This window comes from Passer montanus, unplaced genomic scaffold (genome assembly GCF_014805655.1).
Source record: "Passer montanus isolate IOZ18808 unplaced genomic scaffold, ASM1480565v1 scaffold44, whole genome shotgun sequence".
NCBI classification, from domain to species: Eukaryota; Metazoa; Chordata; class Aves; order Passeriformes; family Passeridae; genus Passer; species Passer montanus.
Window position 1 is genome coordinate 1390445 of NW_024369262.1, and position 18267 is coordinate 1408711.

Below are 18267 nucleotides of genomic sequence, written 5' to 3' on the forward strand. Positions count from 1 at the left end.
CTATTTTCTGCTCCCCTGACCTCAGTTATCCTCCAAAGAGGACAAAAAGCCCCACCAAAGGATGTCCTGCCTCAGCCAGAGCAATGGTGAGCAGGTTGGAGCTGATGCTTGCCTTGCCTGACCCTCCTGCCCCCTCTCTGAGCACAGATCTGAGGCCTGGGGAGAGCTGAGCCCCTCTCCCCCTAGGTAGCAGCTCCCATCCCTCCTGTGCTCTGGAGTATCAGCAATTTGGATTTTGGAGATCATCAGAGTTGCTAAGCAACAGTGGCAGGCTGTGGCTGGCTGAAGGCAGGACCGCTAATGCCATGTGACAGCACAGCCTTAAAAAAATAATAAATAAAATCAACCCAGGCAGATCTTGCTGGGAGCAGGGAGCTGAGCCTGCCCCAGAGCCCAGGGAGGCAGGAGCAGGGCTGGGTGACTCTGGGGACTCTGCAAAGCAGAGCACACAAGCCCTTCAGCAAAGCAGCACAAGCCACAGCTGGCCTTGCACAGCAACTTTCTTTTGTCTCAAGGGTTCTTCTCAGAACCCTCCTGAAGCACAAGGGAAGGACACAGGGAGGTTTGGCCCTCACCATGGCCAGGGAAGCCTCTGACATCAGCCCAGCTCTCAGGGCTGGTTTGTTTGGTTTGTTTTCCTTGTATTTTCCTTCCTGAACAGAATTCTTTCCCTCAGTCCCACAGCCAAGCACTGCACATGGAGACAGGGACACGGGGAGGAACAGCTCACAGGTCCCCTCCTTTGCCCTAAAGGGACCCAGTACTTTTTTAACAGCACTTTTCTCCTGGGTAAAGCAAAGGATGAGCTTAAATCTTCTGCCTACCAGCTTGAGAACTTTACATCTGAACTCAGAGAGCCAAGATGAGCACCTGGCAGGGGGTTTGCACAAAGGACAGGCAAACTCAGAGCCAACACTGACCACACACCTTGTCTGACCTTCGTGGCAATCTGCTACAAGCACTCTGTATCAGAAAGTACAATTCAATGCTTATATTTTATGCTGTGTTAGCCCAGATCATCCCTGTGCCATTTCTAGCAGCACCTGAATGGTTCTGAGCATCCAGCCAAGAGCTGCACTCAAATACCAAGCACAGGCTGATCCAGTGGGGAGGCACTTGGGGCAATGTTCTGACACTACATTCATTTCCAAGACATGAAATATGCACCAGTTCTGTAATTTATTAAACTATCAGCTATAAGATTAAAAAAAAACAACATACCATGCAAGCTTGTGTATGATTTTCCCCCAGGTTTTTTTTCATCAAAATAAAATCCAATTTTTCTTTGCATTGGCATTAGCAAATTATTTGGGGGGAGAAAAACAAAGTGACCACTGCATACCAATAAAGCCATGTTCAACTCCAGACATGAAAGCTGCTGTTTCACACCAAATTGTGGAGCAGTGATAAACAAGTAAAACCAAAATTCCTGTGCTGAACAGCACAGCAACTGATGGAGTGGCATTAAATGGGAGGAATTCTCCATGTGCAAGTCAGCTCATCCTCTTTCACTCTGTGGGTTTGGGTAAGCAGTGTTTAGGAAAAAGAAAAACATTTAGCTCATCTGATTTGCATATCCTAATGTAGTGATCCTTTAGAATTTAGTCAAACTTAGCATGTTGAAAAAAAAAAAAGTGTAAACAAGGCAAACTGAGCTTCAGTGCACGCTCAGTTACAGGGGAAACCTCAGCTGCACCAACAGCACCCAGAATATTTCAGCTATAACAGTTAAGGAATCTATTTTCACGCACTAGATTAGTGTATTTTCATTAAAAAAACCCCAAATCAATTAATTTAGCACTGGATTAATAAGAGATGAGAATGCTGGGCTATAACCACGACCTTGTGTTTTCATTATTTCTGAATGAGGTTTTCTCCAGGGAACTATCCCAACCTCTTCCTAAGAGGTTGATGCATGGAACAGCTCTGATGAATTCAAGATGTGCAGGGCATCCCAAGCACACCTTGACAGCTCCAGAGGGACTTGTTCCTCCACAGCCCTCAGGAACAGCCTCAGGCCAGGTCCATCTCTCACCACTGGGAACCTCAGCCCCAAATCCAGAATTAAGCACTCATTTCTCCCTGAGTCATTGGGGAAGGGTGGGAATACCTTCAAAGGTCCAGGATCTGCTTTTTTTGGAAGCAAAGATGGTGGAGACACAGATCAGCTCACAGATCAGACCCCACTTCCCACAGAGAGGGACCTGCTCCTCATCCCACAGCCTGGCACCTTATCCTTGCCTTCACTTGCCATGCTCTGGGCTGCCTGCAGCAGCCAAGGCTTTCTGGTTGCTCAGTGCTTTGGCATGAGCTGCCAGGGACAGGAGCTTTTTCTGCCATCCCTGTTACAAGCCACCAAAGCTCAAACCAATCCTATTTTGCTTGTCTTGTGGGTACAGGATGGATCTTTTACCTACAAAGGCCTGGGAGCACAGACTCCTCCAGAAGCTTCTCTGCTGTCTGTGTTTATCTCCTTTTTGTTTGAAAGAAGAAAAGCAATAACCTGGAGAGAAGTCTGCAGTTTGCACAGGAGGTGCTGTAAGGTGACTGTTGCACTGTGACAGACAGCTCTGGATGTACAAGAAACTCACACACTGCTTTTCTGACAGATCAAATCCCAGCCCCCAGCTAATCCCTGTGCCAAGCCTAACTCACCTCAGAGCCAGTTCCTGAGCTCACAGCAGCATCCTGGCTCTTTCCTGCTCTTGTCCAGTCTCTCCCTCTCCTCATTTCTTACATCCCAACCTCTTGGTTGCACACACCTGCTATCAAGTCTGTCACATTGCCCCTCAGCTTCTTCATCACCCACTCCTGTAATTCCCCAGCTCCAAATCCCTGTGTAGTATTCTTCATTTTCACCTTTATTTCCTTACTTTTCACCTCTTTGATTAGTCCTGCCTCAGTCCAGACACTTTCTAGAAAGCCTCAAGTGTGTCCATTACCTGCATCTTCCATTGCAGCATCTCCCAAGATTCTTGCCTTTCCCTCAGTAAAATAAAAATAGGGAATAAGTGCTGGGTGTTTAGAGAGACAGAAATTCAAATTTCAGTTTCTCCACTGAGGAAGAGCAGCACCCCCTGCCTGACTGCTCTGCAGGGCCTCCAGGATGTCTGCACAGAGCTTCAGCCCTGCTCCTCACACAGCACAATGTGAGAACTCAGGAAAGCAAAGGCTGTTTGCAGCTGGGAGCAGGAGAGGCAAGCTCTGAGGTGCAGGGACCACACTCCTGAGCAGCTGCTCCACAGGCTCTGAGTGGTGCTGGAGCTGTGTCAGGGCACAGCTCTGGGAGCTGAGTATTTTTAGCTCCAGCTGCACTCGCGTCACTGGGCTGGGATCAGTGAGCTGAGGCATGAATGGTGTCTGAGCACTCACCACCTGTGGGTGGGCTCAGGCTAGGGATGAATGACTGATCCCAGCAGATCCCAGCAGGGATAACAGCTCACTCCAAGGAGCCAGCAGTGCTCCAGAGCTGTTCCCTGTGCTGGAGGGCTGCACAAACCCAGCCTCTCCCCAGGTTTGGTGAGGAGCTGCTGGGACCTGCAGAGTTTTGTGCAGCTCTGCCACGAGTGCATTGCAAACCTGCAAAAACACCACAACCACTGATAGCCCAAATTGAGAGCTTTATTGTGGTTACACATCTCCTGTAGGAGAGTCTTTGAACAGGAACCAGCCCTTCTTCCACAAGGACCAAGTTCCTAAGGATTTTATATACAGACTTGCTCTTCCTGGAAAATGGATAGTCTTAAGCCTATTTTGACTGGATTTAAACAATCAAAATTATGAATCTTTAAAAATTATCACCCTCCTGAGGCACACGGCCAGCACACATCCTTGCTCTGGTGCAAACTAGAAGATGGACTCAGCTCCTGCCAGATTTCACCCAGCCTACTCTGCCTCTGCCCTGGTGTCTCACTTGCCATGCTGTGAGAGATGTGCACCCCTGAGGATGCTGGAACCCCAGCACCCATGGGTTTGGGATTTGGCTGATCCTTGTGCAAGCAAGGCTTGGTGCTCTTAGGACAGTCTGAGCTAGAGGAGGTTACTGCCTGTAGGAAATCAGGGTGAGCAGGCTGAGTCAGGGCTGCACTGGTAGAAAGAATACAAGGGGCTCAGGCAAGCACACAAGATTTCCCTGGTTTTCCCTCCTGCAAGCTCTTGGCCTGCCCCGTGCCCAAGCCCTGGGCAGGGAGGAGCTGCAAGGTGGTGAGGGCAGCAGAAACACAGAAACAGAAGCCTCAGTGGCTGGAAGTGTTTGGAATCTGTTTATGAGGTGAGACCCACTTTCTGCCAAAGAGGCTGGCAGGTCCTGCACTCCCCTGAGCACCCCCAGGGATGGGCTGTGCTCTGGAGAGGTTCTGCAGCCACGTTCCTGCTGGGAAAGGCTGCAGATCCCACTGACAGGAACTGCCTGGTGTTCCCTGCTCTCCCTGAGAGCTGGTAACCTGCTCTTCCCTGGGCATCCCAGGCCTGGGTGAGCAGTCTGGCCCTGAGCTGGCAAACCCTTTTGGAATGGGGAGCATTCTGTCACTCCATGTTTCATAACATCATCTTCCAGAGGGAGGAGGGGGAGGCCAGGCTGCAGGACTGCCAATTTTCTCAGCCACATCCCCTTCCAGGCAGCACCTCAACACCAAAATGAGCAGCTCCCAGTGTTTCTGACTGGAGATCAAGAGCCCTGGATGCAGGAGGGCATGGCCAGGGCAGAAGGCACCAGCAGCAGCAGCTCTGCAGTGCAGGGGGAGAGGCAATGCCAAGCTCAGGCAGGAGCAGAGGGAGGACTGGGGGAGGCACAGAGGTTGTTCTCATTTGAAACCCCACAGTGAAATCAAGTCATAAGGTCCAACAGCTGCTATTTTTCCCCTCCTCTTGCGTGCTCCAGCTTTTATATTCCAAAATAGTAATAATTATGAGTACAAAGAGACCCATGGTTTCTGTCTGCTATTGAAGCACGAGGGTGTTCGTTGTGTAATAGCAGGCATGAGAGAATAAAAAGGTTACAGGGTTGGTAATCAATAGGGACACTTCTTTCATCTGTGAAACAGAGCAGCTTTTGGTAGAATCACTTGGCTCCTGCCCAGAACCTCCAGAACAGGAGCAGAGCTGCTGAGCTGGCCCCATTCCACTCTTCTACACTCCCTTATCCTTCAGCAGTAGTAAGGTCACACGTACAAGATGCTCACAGAGGCAATTCTACAGCCAAAGAAACTGAACAGGACCAAACATGATCAAAATGCATCAAGATCTCAGCTAACAGCAGCACACCCTTCCCATATGGCCTGTCCCCCTCAAACACCCAACACCCTGCAGTGTCTGCAGGGTTAAATATTTCATAAAGAAAGAAGAAAGAAGGTGCCAAAAGGTGAAGTGAGTGGCCCAGGGTGATGCAGTAGGGCTGGAACACTTTGATCAGAACTCACAGCAGCAGGACAGAGCTGCTGAACAGCCCCAACACCATATTCAGCTGCATTTCAAGAGCAGCTTTGCAGGGAAGCAAAGTATAAAAGGGAAAACAAGAATACAAGGTCCAGAATGAAAGGAAGAAAAAGATGGGTCAAATCAAAGACTTGGGATTTTAGATGTGCTTTTATGGGGACCCAGCTGAAGTTTTTGACTGAAACAAGCCCTAGGATCCCAGTCTGTGCTATTCAGAAGTGTAATACTCACATCTTCATTAGCCATCAGCTTATTTTACTAAGGTGGTATTAATAAGGTGATTTTTAATGGCAATACATCAAAAGTGCTCTCAGCATGGCAGAATGAAGCTACTCACCAGCATTCAGGTGACAGTCTTTAATCTGGAACTGAAGCTCATTTTCATTTGGAATATCCTTCCATGTTGCAAGGAAGACCTGGCGCTCTAGAAACAAAAAAACCCCTCAGACTGTGGGATCCTCACAGGACCCAGCATTCATTAACACACCACAGAATATTCCAAAGTAGACACACAAATGGGCTTTTGGTAACTTTTTGCCCTGCTGGGGACAGATCCAGGATTTACTCCTGTAACAACCTCGGTCTCTTTGTAAAAGCAGCAAAGCTTTGATGGATTTTGGCCTCCCCCAAAAGAGAGATAGTCTTTGCCATATGAGCTGTTTACAAGCCAAGAACATGCAGGATCTGACAAGAAGGAAGGAGATCCACACATTTAGGATTATGTTAGTGAAAGCTGCTTTTCAAGCAACTTCCAATGAATTCAAACAAAACTTTAACAAATATGACTCGGAATACAAAAATTCCAGTGAAAAGGGGATGGGGTAAAATCCTAGATCCATTCAAGTAAATCAAACCATCAAAAACTCCCAAAACTACAACAACCCCACCCCAAACAAATACCAAAAAAAAAAAATCAGCTTCAAAGAAAACAGATCCACCTGGATAAGAGAATGAGAAGAATGTCTGGCTGAGAGAATGAGAGGAGGGGACTTGGGCTCTGGCAAGTACTGGAGCTGCAGGACAGCAGGGACAGGCCACCAGACCAGAGCTGCTGAAGTGCAATGGCACAGGTGAAACAGAGCCAGGAGACACCTGCAGCCAGCTGGGCACTGGGAGCACAGCCTGGCTGCAGGAGGCTCAGCACACACCCCAAAGCACTCACCCATTTTGCCATCCTCCACGAAAAGCACGTTGAGAGGGATTAGGCAGCTGAAGTAAAAGACATCAATGTTGTTTTTCACAGCCACCTGTCACAGAAAAAACAGGCAGGTTAAAGAGTCTCTCTCAGCTGGAAAACCAAAGGGATCACACACAGTCTCATCACCCTGGAGTGCTCTCTCTGAGCAGAGGCCAGCTCTGAATGGGATGGTATTGAGCAGGAGCTCAGGGCAGTTCCAGAAAGGACCAGTCCCCTGCTCCATTTTCACTGAAAGCTGCCCAAACTTCTCCTGTGAACCTTTCATTGTCCTACTTCAGAGCCAGTTCCACTCAGGGGCTCACAGCAGCATCCTGGCTCTTTCCTGCTCTTCCCTCTCCTCATTTCTTACAGCTACATCCCAACCTCTTGGTTGCACACACCTGCTATCAAGTCTGTCACATTGCCCCTCAGCTTCTTCATCACCCACTCCTGTAATTCCCCAGCTCCAAATCCCTGTGTAGTATTCTTCATTTTCACCTTCATTTCCTTATTTTTCACCTTTTTGGTTAGTCCTGCCTCAGTCCAGACACTTTCTAGAAAGCCTCAAGTGGGTCCATTGTCTGCATCTTCCTTGCAGCATCTCTCAAGATTTCTGCCTTTCCCTCAGTAAAATAAAAACAGGGAATATGTGCAAGGTATTGATTCCTGGAAGAAGAAAGCCCTGCTAGAGAGCAATGAGGTAAACAAAACAACACTTGACAAAAGACTTAATTCTCAGTGTCATTAAACTCCACCAGCCAGGGAGTTTGCCCTTATCTGCTTTGCCTTTATCACACACACTTGCCATGTTCCCCACTAATCTCTGCTAACACTTTTCCCCAGGCTGAGAGCTGCTGGGCAAGCAGGAGCAAACAGGAGGTCTGAGAGGTGCACTGTCACAACTCAGCTCAGGAAAAGGCAGCTCTGGGCTTTATTTCCATGCCTCTCATGCTCTCCCCACGTCAGCCCACACAGAGAGCCTGTCATGGGAGCACAGCTCAGCAGACACCTGCCATTGCTGCAAGGAAGGAATCTTAAGCCTTGTAAGAAAGACTCACAATTGAGGTTGTGTGGAGAATTTCAGGAGCCATTTGAGCTCTTACTTTGTTTGAAAAATCTCAGAGAGAGTTCTCCCATTTGTCACCCTGAAACACAAACCAGACCACGCTAAATGCTGAGCCAAAGGAATGAATTTGCTGCTACAAAGATTTATGGCAAGACAAACTTCATTGACATTAATAATTACATATATTGGTGTCCTACTAGGAAAATCTATTGTCCTATAGGGGTAAGTTGAGAAGGACACCCACAAATGTTGGTAAAAACCAGCTGTGGATAGACAAGGAAGGGGAAGAAAGCAGTCAGCTGATCAAACATGCATGCAAGCCAGAGGCAAGTGGAAGGAGATCAAGCTCCCAAACAAACTCTCCTGGCAATTGCAAGGTGCCAGAAGTGCAAAGAACTGCAGAAAGGTTAATATGACAACTGTGGTGTTTCTACTTTTCAGCCATCACTAAAGATAGCAGCTCATATTTAATTCCCACAGTGCAAACCAGCTTAAGAAGGGATTAGTCTAAAGCCCACTAAAAACACGTAAGTGATGGTGCAACTGAGGAAAAAATTGGGATTGGTTCTCTGTAACAGGGAGCTGTTACATGCTCTGACTGCTGGCATCATGCTCACGAGTTGGAGTGTTCAGTGTTTGAACCAGAGGGGTAAAAGCAGATTGGTGGGTGGACTTTAGTGATTCACCACTGCAAAATATGATGGAACACATTGGGTGAGGAGCCAAAAATGCACCTCGGAGTCTGGGAGGGGAGAGCTGGGGGAGGGACAGCAGTGCAGCCATTCCAGATGCTGTGCTTGGATATAAGTCATGGAGATGAGCCAGAAGAGGGAAAATTTAGGCTAAATGTCTGGGAAAACCAACAGTGAGAATTATTAAGCAGCACTAAATTCCTCTGAGGAAGAGAAAAGCTCCAGTACTTGGACTTACGCTTAAAATCAGCTTTGACAATGCTCTCAATAAGAGGAACTGTAGGAAAACAACAAAGCATAGCAGGGACTACACTGCACGACCCAAGATCCTTTCCAAGTCTGATTTAATGATTAATTGCCTTGCCTTAGAACAACAGAGATTACTTAGCTTTTGTAGCTAATTGTTGTTGCCATACAACAGCAGTTTCTTACAAGAGGGGCTGGAAAGCAGCTCCTTCTCTCCAGTCACGGTTCTAGAGGCACACTCCAAATTAATATGCCAGCCCTGTCCCTGCAGTTATAAGGATGCTATAAAAAGGTATCTGCTGACCTGCTTCTCAACTCTGCAGAAACACACTGAGTAAGCTGCTTTGGCTATCTCTGGAGAGCTACCCAATTAAGATGCTCTGAAGTGCAATTTCTTCCCAGTAAAGGAAAACCAAGCCACATGGAAGCCTTCCTCCCAAACTGCATCACTGGGTTCAGGAATGACATCACATGTCACCTTGCAAGCAGCTGTAATCAGGCAGGAATCAGCTGTCACAAATAACTATTGCACACAGGGTGGAAAAAGCTCTCCTTAACCCACAGCACTGGGACATGACTGGGAAGCTCCCCAAAAGGAGCTTCCATTGCTCACCACCACACACTTCCCCCAAACTGTACTCCACAAGGTCAGGTCCATGAAAAGGCACCTGCAGACACCTGCATGGGAAAACTCACACCAAGAAGAGGCCCCCCTGAGTTGGTAACAGCTTCCCAAGGTCATGCTCCACATCAGGAGCATCCAGTGCCATCTGACAGGCTACAAAGGCAGCCACAGGCAGAGAGCAGATCCACAGCAGCACCTGCAAGAAGCTGAGCAGGTAATAACAGTGACTTTCCAAAAAAATCCAGTGCTCCTCAGGTGGAACATTGTCCTGAGACAGGCGATGACATCTGATGTGATAGCAGGAGCTGAGAAGTCTCTCCAGGTTTGACATGCCTGTAAAGGAACCTCTGCTTGCATTCAACAAATCCTCCAGTCCAGACTAACTTTGCTCACGGCTCTGCTTTAACCTGCTGACCTGGACATGAACTATTAAATCTCTAGCTAGACCTTTAGCTTCAGACATTTCAGAGTTGAAACAGAAGCATTTTTAATAAAAATGGCTTTCCATCTGTGATCTTTTAGAGAGAGGAAAAAAATATTAGTACCTTGTGAATTTAATCAAGCAGCCTACAGAGCTCTGAGGGATAGAAGTCAAAAGGTGTCAGATTTTCGTGTGGTGCTTGACTGTTGAAAAGGTGTGAGCCCACTAAAAATTGGCTCAGGGTTACAAATCACTTATGTCTTGCTCATGATCTGACTAAAGGAAGCAGCACCTCTAGAAATAACCCCTGCAATTTATTTGCTCACCTTCCAGCATGAGCACCCTTCTGAAGGGCTTTCTTGCAGTCCAGCCCTCTGACAGCCCAAACATGATATTTTGGGGAAGAAGTACCTCATAGGAACAATGTCAAGTTATTTTCTTCAACAGTGTAGGTTTCTGATGCTTTAAATCTCAGACTTGAGCAACAGAATTGACTTTCAAAGTCAAGTCTGAAAGCAACACAGATGCTTTCCATCAGCAGCAAGTACACAACATACCCACTTGGAATCCCATTAGCACCTACACTAAATTAAGGATTTACTTAAGTTGGGTTTTGCTTTGGAGCCTGCTAACAGCCAAACTGTTAAGGCAAGAACAACTCTCCTCTGCAGAGCCTTTTTTTACCTCACCAGGTCATGGCTTGCTCTGTGACAGGAATGCTGCTCCTCCACTTCATTGTGTGTGACAGGAGGGGCTCTCAGGATCCCAGGGGTGCTGCAGCCCCTGCCAGCCGTGTGCTCTTCCCACAGGGCTGAGCCTGGAGCTGTGCAGGCACAGCAAGGGTTACATCAATGGTCAGGGAACACAGAGTTACTGGGAGGGTTGTGCTCTCCTGTGCCTTGCTGCACTTCAAGTTCAAAATGTACAATTTATAAATGTGCTGTACCATGTGGCAGACGTGCTCTTAACCTCCAAACCAACAGCTTTCCACAGCTGAGTGAGGAACTGGCCACAGATGCCAAGCTGTGATCCAAGCCCTTAATTCAGAGTGTTCCCAGGAGGGTTCTTTGCTGAAATAAGACTCTCACAAGCAGAGACTGTTGAAGAATAACCCAGGCAACAAACCCAAGCAGCATCTTCCCCATCTAGCTACCCACAGGTGCTGTGTGCTGGCTGGTCAGGGATTCTCACACGCAGGCAGATATTGTGTCATTTATCAAGCAGGCTCTGGAGGGTGAACATCTGTTGGCTGGAATTGCTGCTCACACCGATTCCCACAGAGAGCTGGATGTGTGAAATCTGTCTGCAAGTTCTGAGTGCTGTGTTTGTGACCTGAGATGCATTAACAGCTCTGATGAATGAGAGCTCCAGCGGTTCTGCACCGCGAGACGCTGGAGCGTGGAGGAGCACAGGTGATGAGTTACAGCAGAGCTGAGACTGGAAGGATAAGCATCATCCACTGCATTAGAACACTGATATTTCCTCAGTGAAGAAGCTGCACCTTCCTCCTCTGTCTCTATAAAAAGGTTTTGACAAAATGTCCTGCACCTCACGCTGCCCAGCAGCAAGTCTGCGTTTCCAAGTGCCCCTCCTTGGGGAGAACTGCAGCTGGCAGATCCTTCCCTTTCCACACTCAGAAAATTTTACTGAATTAAATAAAAAAAAACCAGTTTGAAACATTTCAGGTTTTTTTCAGCTGCATGCTCTGTAGCTGCAGCAAGCAGGGCTGGCAGCTGCCAGCAGGATGTGGCACACTGATGGTGCACTCTGAACGTGGATCCCAGGAGAGTGGCTCCAGCCTCAGCAGACTTGCTGCTGCTCCAGGAGTGCCTGCAGCTCATTTTCACCTGCACATCTCCTGCAAGGGGCTATAATTTCACAGAAGAGATGATCATATTTGTGCCATGACAAGCCAGGCCTGAGCTCTGAAACTCTGGCTGCAGGTTGGCTCCACTTCACCCATTTCCAGGATCAAGGGAGCAATTCTTGTGTGCTCCAATTCCAATTTCACAGCATTTCCTAGCTGTTAAAATGCCAATTATTAGGAACAGTGGCTCTCTTTGGCATAGAAAGAAAATACCTGGGCTGAGAGCCTAATTCCAAATTTGACTTGAAGAACTATTTGGAAAGACAATACTCCCACCAGTGCAAATCCCTGCTTTAGGATTGTTTTAGGATCCCTTCCTCTTTGAGAGCTGAAGGTCTCACACACGTGGTGCCAAAGATACCTCAGCCAGCCCACCTCTCCCACCAGGTGTGGCCGTGGCAGCCCACATGCCACCAGCAGTGTCACTACTGCTTTGATTGTAAAAAGGAAACACTGCAGGAGCCAGGGAGACCTGAGCAACTCCCAGAGATGTCTCCATGGCTATCAAACACCCAGGAAGGTCAACACAGCCTCTCACAGACCTTTGGGCAAGGGATTGTTATTATTTACTGGTGCCATGCTCTGACTACAGCACCAGGCAGCCCCAAAAATGCTGACAAGGCACTGCAAGGGTGTTCTCCACCAGAAATCAGAAGCACACAAATAACTATGTCAGATTTGCTTTAGCAACAGGCAAACTCCAAAGGCAGCGTTTTAATCTGACAGAAGTTAAAAAGATGAACCAGAGAGCAGGGATTGGGGTTTGTTAAGCCCTGCAGTGCTGTGTCCAGTCTAGCTCTACGCTGTGGATAAATCTCTGCTTGACTGGGGGTTAAAGCTGAGTCAACAAGTCATGAAAATGATCATGATTATTTTGGGATGCAGGGGAGAAGCCTGGCATTCAGCATCACAAGATGCAAGGTGACTAGCAAACACAAGACTCTTCAGCTATATTTCACCTAAGTAAGCCTCTGAAAATATTTCAGCTCTCCTCATCTTCTTGCAAAAATGTCTTTTTTGTTACCTTGTCAAATATTTTAGTTTCTCTCCATGATTACAAATGTCAAGATTAAGTAAGCTGTATTGGGTGAAAGATTAGAAATGGTAATAAAAATAACCTGAACAAGACATGAATTCATCACTTCTGAAATAGTTGCCTAAGGAATGTACAACTAGTCTTTGAAGTGTATAATTAACATGACAAAAAGTTGAAAGCTATCAGTTTGGTTACTTCAGGACTTATTTTTCTTGTTACTAAAAACAAAAAACTCCCACCAGAATAGGAGATGAACATAAGGTCCTCAGGTTCAAACCAGCCCTACATCTGCCTCAATGTTCCCTAGCTGAGGAAAAAAACACATTAAGTAAATTCAACCTGATGAGTGTTTTGGTTCTTCAATGAATACAGGAACATTTGTATTCTCTATCCTATATTATGCTATAAATTGTTCCCTAAGTAGGTCACCAAGGCGATTTCTGAACGTTTCAAGACAAATCCTTTCCACATGAACCCACAAAACAAAACCAGAGCCTTGGCTGTCAGGGCATTGAGAGATCTCCATCAAGCCCACTGCTGTCAAAAAAGTAAGGGGAGTGCTCTTTTTAACTTGGCATCTGCTATCATGATTCAACTCTTTGCAGAGAAATATACTATTACTCCATATGGCAGCTTCCCCAATTGTAAAAGGGCAGCCAACTTCTATGGCAATGAGAGCGTTAGCAAATTAACAACTGAGTCTGGCACTAATGAACGCTCCACTGTCTCAATAGAAGGTAGCTGGAGGTTTCCTCACATGTTTTCCTCTTAGCTTTGTTCTAGCAGGAGATGCTACAAGAAACAAACTGTGTTCCAAGCCCTTCAGAGATTTAATAACCCAAATACTTCACTTCCCTCCTGATCAAAGGAAGCAGCTACTTGAGAGGGCCTTGTTGAGAGTCCCCAGTGCTGCGGAGGCTGACTGGGACTGTCACCTCCACATTCCCCTCAGAGCAGGAGCCAGATTTTACCACAGCTGACCCAAATGCCACCTCAGCTTCATGACCTGGTTGCAGAGGGAGGGCAGCTCTTCCAGAGGCTGGAAGGGCCCAGGAGGGTGGAAGGCAGGCCATGGAATTCATTCACTGTCTGGGCTCCTCCGCTGCATGACTGCGCTGGGAGCCCGAGTGTGGGACTGCTCCTTTGAGTGCCAGAGAAGCTATTTCAAGCTGTTAGCCCAAAGACTCATCAATAAGTCATAAGGCCCAGAATGGAAGTCAAAAGAAGGGGAAAAAACAGTTGCCGAGGCAGAATAAATAGTAACTTGCATTGCATTCTCTTAAACTAAAAAGAGAATGAGCTGCTTCAAAATATTCCTCTCTATGGGCTGCTACACTGCAGGAACCCAACCCAGTTCCACCTCCTGGACACCTGAGGTGAGAGAAGCAGCTGCAGTGCAAGTTAACTGCATTTTAGGATACTGGGAAAATCATCCTGGAGGACCCAAAGGTTATAAATGCTTAGCAATATTTAATTCCAGAGCAGAAGCAGGAGTTGCTGACCTTCACTCCACAGCATGGCAGCAGTGGGGAAGAGCCTCCTTCCAGGGAGAATTGTCTGCCTGATGACTTCCAGACCACTGGAGACAGTCTCTGGTCCAAAGCAGAGAGGAATATCTCCCTGGATCTGTCCTGTCTTTATTAGATTGACAGCCCAATCTGATAAAGAGGCTCCCCCAGGGAGTGTTGTCCCTGCTATTCAACAACACCCTCATTAATGAAACATTAGCTGCTCACATCATCTCTCCTCTGCCTTTCCTGGAACACACAGTTTGCCTTGGATTAAGCTATCTGGGGCAGGGATGTGCCTTTGTGAAACACCCTGGAATTTAAGAGCACTAGAGAAATATTAATCACTTAGCACTTGCCATCTTCTCTGCAATTCTTTTAATTGCCTCAATTCTTACTGACAGCTCTCTGTGCCTGCTCCACCACAGGTACTTCCTCTGTTCAGATCTGCTCCACTTCTTAAGTCCAGCCAAACCTCATGCCCAGTTTACAGAGCAGTGTTACTGCAACAAAACCCTTAATCTACACAGAGGCAAGCAGTTGTTTTGAGGTGTTTGAAAAGTCATAAAATTCAACACATTTCCATTTCAGTTTTCCTGGGAAAAGCTTGGAAAAGGAAGAGGACTAAGCTTTGGCCAGACTCAAGGCCTAAATCCACAAGGTCTGACTGTTTACACGTGGTATTGAGTGATTAGAGCCCCACCACATTGTGTTGGGCACCTGCTGAGCTCCCCCTGCCCAGAACAAGACAATCCCTACCTGGAGGTTGTTCAGAGGCTCCATTTTCATGACTGGTCCCAGAGTGTTGAGGGGCAGGGAGACATCAATACTTTGGTTTGGCATCAGAGGTGTGTGAATGGCCAGGGGAGTGCTTGGGATGACTCCAAAGCTGGGCAAGAGAAAAACAGAGGTGGTGAGAGCAGCCCTGCATTGTCCAAAATAAGTCCAAAATACAACGTTCCTTTTGTCAAACACCACCTGCCTCGTCTTCCCACTACTCCTGAGCTGCCCCTGCTGCTGCTCCAGGGAGGAACACAGCTCAAATGAGTAGACAAAGTAGGACAAGGCATGGCAAACTCACTCATTTGCTGACAAATTCACCAGCCTGCCCCAGGGCCCAGCTCCTGGGAGCTCTGGCAGTACCCACATGGCACTGGTCTGTGTGCTGAGCACCAGCCTGCCCAGCAAGGAACGACCTGGACTCAGAGCCAGGTGTTGTTTCTCTGCTCCTGAGCTGCAGAGCACTGCAGGCAGGGTGCATCACACACTGCATGGCTGCTGCAGTGGCAGAGGGACCTGGAGCCAGCACAGAACAAACAGCCAAGGAGGAACATGTGGCTTGGAACAGCACAGCAGAACAAATGAATCAACACACGCAGCTGCCTGGTCCTGAATGACAGCACCTGGCCCAGCTGCCTGCTTGGAGGCTCCTTCACTGGGGATGTGTCCCAGCAATGTTTGCTTGCCTGTTCAGTCCAAGGAACACTGAATTCCACAGGCACCTCTGCTTAGCGTGGAGAAGAGGGACAGCATCTCACTTTGAACACAGCACTCCTGTGCTATGGACCAGCTGCTTCCCAAAGGCAGATGGAAGCCCAGGTGTTTTGGTGTCCACTCATAAATGCATTTCTCTTTAGCAGAACTAGCTCAGAGGTCTCAGGGTGTTTGCAGGATGGATAGGTGTGGTTTTTTATTTTGTTCACTAAAAGCCTGATGCTGTCTCTGCACAGTCAGCCACATTTATCAGGTTTGTCATTCTTTCAGAAACCAATAAATGCCCCATTCTTGGGGCATTCTTCTTAGATTCTCCTTAGTTTTCAGCTCTAGGAAGCTGAAATAGGAATATTCCTAGCAAGGGCTCAGCCACATGATTTGCCTTGTGCAGCCATTTCACCTTGGAGGACACAAACCCTCGTGTTTTCCCTAGGACTCAGAGGGAAACCAAACTTGCAGTTGGTTACTAAGGGGCTGTGGTATTACAGCACACCAGAGCTTTAGCTTTCTTTTATTTTTTTTAATGCTTTATCCCAAGACTGCAGCGAATATCATTAGCAGCAGCAGGAAAGGAGGGAAAAGCAATAGAAACCTTAATATTTATACTTAAAGAACTAGCCCTTTCTGCAGCTCTTTGTAATGCAGCAGGCACAGTGGAAAGCACTGACAGGAGAACAACATTTGTAAGAGAGTAAATAAATAGTAGTAGGTTGTATATGGAGCTTGTGCTGCAAGATGAAAAACTGCTGGTTTATTGTACAGTATTTAAACTTTCTACATCCTCAAAGCAGGTGTGGCTAAAATATAGCTTGATGTATGGGGGGAAAAAAAAAATCACAAAATGCCTTTTGTTCCAGGCTAATTTGCATGAAACATTCGCATACAGCAGCTTAGCAAAACTCTCCAGAAAATATGGCAGTCCAGGGAGAACATTTACTAAGACTTATTTAGCATAATGACTTTTCTAAGTAAATCTTATTCGTCCCAAGAAATCCTGAATTTGCAGCAGTGAGATTAAAGACATGGTTTCAGTGGATCTTCAGCAGAGAGAAGCCTTTTCCAGTGAAGTGATATTAAGGAATATGGAGAACATGTCAGTCACAAGATACTCTTTGCAGTCTTGATAAGAAGCAGCCTGGTCCTTGCTGAAGATAACACAGAGCAAACCACAGGATAAGCTCTCTGGAAAGGGTATTTGTGGGAAGACACTGTGGCTGGGCTGCCATGTCATGTCCTTTGGCTGAGATAGGTTTCCAAGAACAATCTGAATTCTATCATCCAAGCTCTGAACTTTCAAGTGGCTGCTGCTTCTGACAAAATTGTTCTGCTGCCTATTACAGGGAGAACATGTGCCACAGGCTCCCAACTTGCAGCTCCTTCAGTGACAAGCAGCTTTATTAAAGAGTCCTGTGCTTCCAGACAGTCTGAGGGGCAGCAGAGCAATTAAGTCAGGAGGCAGAGGCATCATGGGTTGATATTTGTGCAGCTCAGATCCTGCCTCTTTGTGCTCTTGCTTTGCCCAGGGCACTTACTGGCTATAAACCCACCAACCTGCCTAACAGCTCATGAGGCTGCTGGAAAACTCCACTGAGGTTCAATGGGGCAGATGCTGTTTCAGAGCTGGGAGAAGGATGGCACTGTCTGCTGCCTGTTTCCTCTCAGATTTATCAGTCTGTGCTTTCAGCCCTTTCACACAACTTTGGTGTTATAGAGAAGTCAGGCTGTATCACCCAAGCTATTTCAATGACTGCATTATACACCTAAGCACAAGCCCTCCTTAAATTTAGCAGTGTGGGCACAAACTCCTTTCCCAGGAGTGTTCAATCTGTTGAACATTGCTCATTACTTCTTACCTGTTCTTATTGAACTGAATGGCAAAGTCAGTCATGTGCTGCAAAGCCTTATTGGTAAAGTTCATCTCCATGTAGATGTGTCCCTGTCTGTGGCTGAATGTGCCTGAGATCTCCAATCCTTTAGCTTTCACTGCAGGCAGCCAAACCTTGAACACAAGAGATGTCATTCAGCGTGAGCAGCCTGGCCTGAAGATAACAAACAAGCAGAGTTTTCCAATAAACACAAGTCCTGAGCTCAGAAATCCACCTAGATTGGCACACTGAGCCCACAAAGGCTAAAGAAACATGGCAGGGAAGTTGGGACATGGGGTGTTGAAAGGATGGAGCTCACCACTGAGGAATAAGCTTGCTGCTCCTAATCCATATTTGTTCACAGCACCCACAGAGGAAATCAAATTACTATAGCATTGGTGGGCACAAGAGCAGGGACAGCTTGTGTCCATCACAGCAACGTGAGACTCACCCACTCTGCTGCTGGACTTCTCCAAAGGCTGGTTGGGCTATTAGAGGCAGGGCAACACTAAAGTTTGAACCAAATAAAATCACAGGGCTGATACTATTATCTGTTGGGTTCTGGATTCCCAAATCACCTCTGTGGGAAAAACCCTGACCCAGATCTGAGTGGTGCAAAATGAGCCAGTATTTAGCTCAAAATTACTGTGGACCTTTTTTTTTTTTTAAATATAAGGTGCACTAATTGCAAGGACCAAAAACTTTGAGTACTATCTGCAGTACCTTGAGATCCTCAATTTCAGAGGATGATTTAAAATTATCCACCCATGGAGCGTTAATTGAGTGCTAATTTTTGTTTATTCCCTTTCAGGAGCCTGAGCTTCCTGTGGCTGCTCC

At 47.0% G+C, this 18267-nt stretch overlaps 1 protein-coding gene across 3 annotated transcripts in view; it reads right to left on the minus strand.

The window, feature by feature from the left end:
- The window catches only part of AP2B1 (adaptor related protein complex 2 subunit beta 1), a 76761-nt gene that overhangs the window by 5475 nt on the left and 53019 nt on the right, over nucleotides 1-18267 (minus strand). For all 3 annotated transcript variants that reach the window (XM_039721032.1, XM_039721034.1, XM_039721033.1), the window contains 4 exons: nucleotides 17419-17564; nucleotides 14831-14960; nucleotides 6596-6680; nucleotides 5771-5857 (listed from right to left, as the gene is read on the minus strand). In XM_039721032.1, the coding sequence (XP_039576966.1) occupies nucleotides 5771-5857; nucleotides 6596-6680; nucleotides 14831-14960; nucleotides 17419-17564 (448 nt within the window). The remainder of the gene's footprint in view (nucleotides 1-5770; nucleotides 5858-6595; nucleotides 6681-14830; nucleotides 14961-17418; nucleotides 17565-18267) is intronic.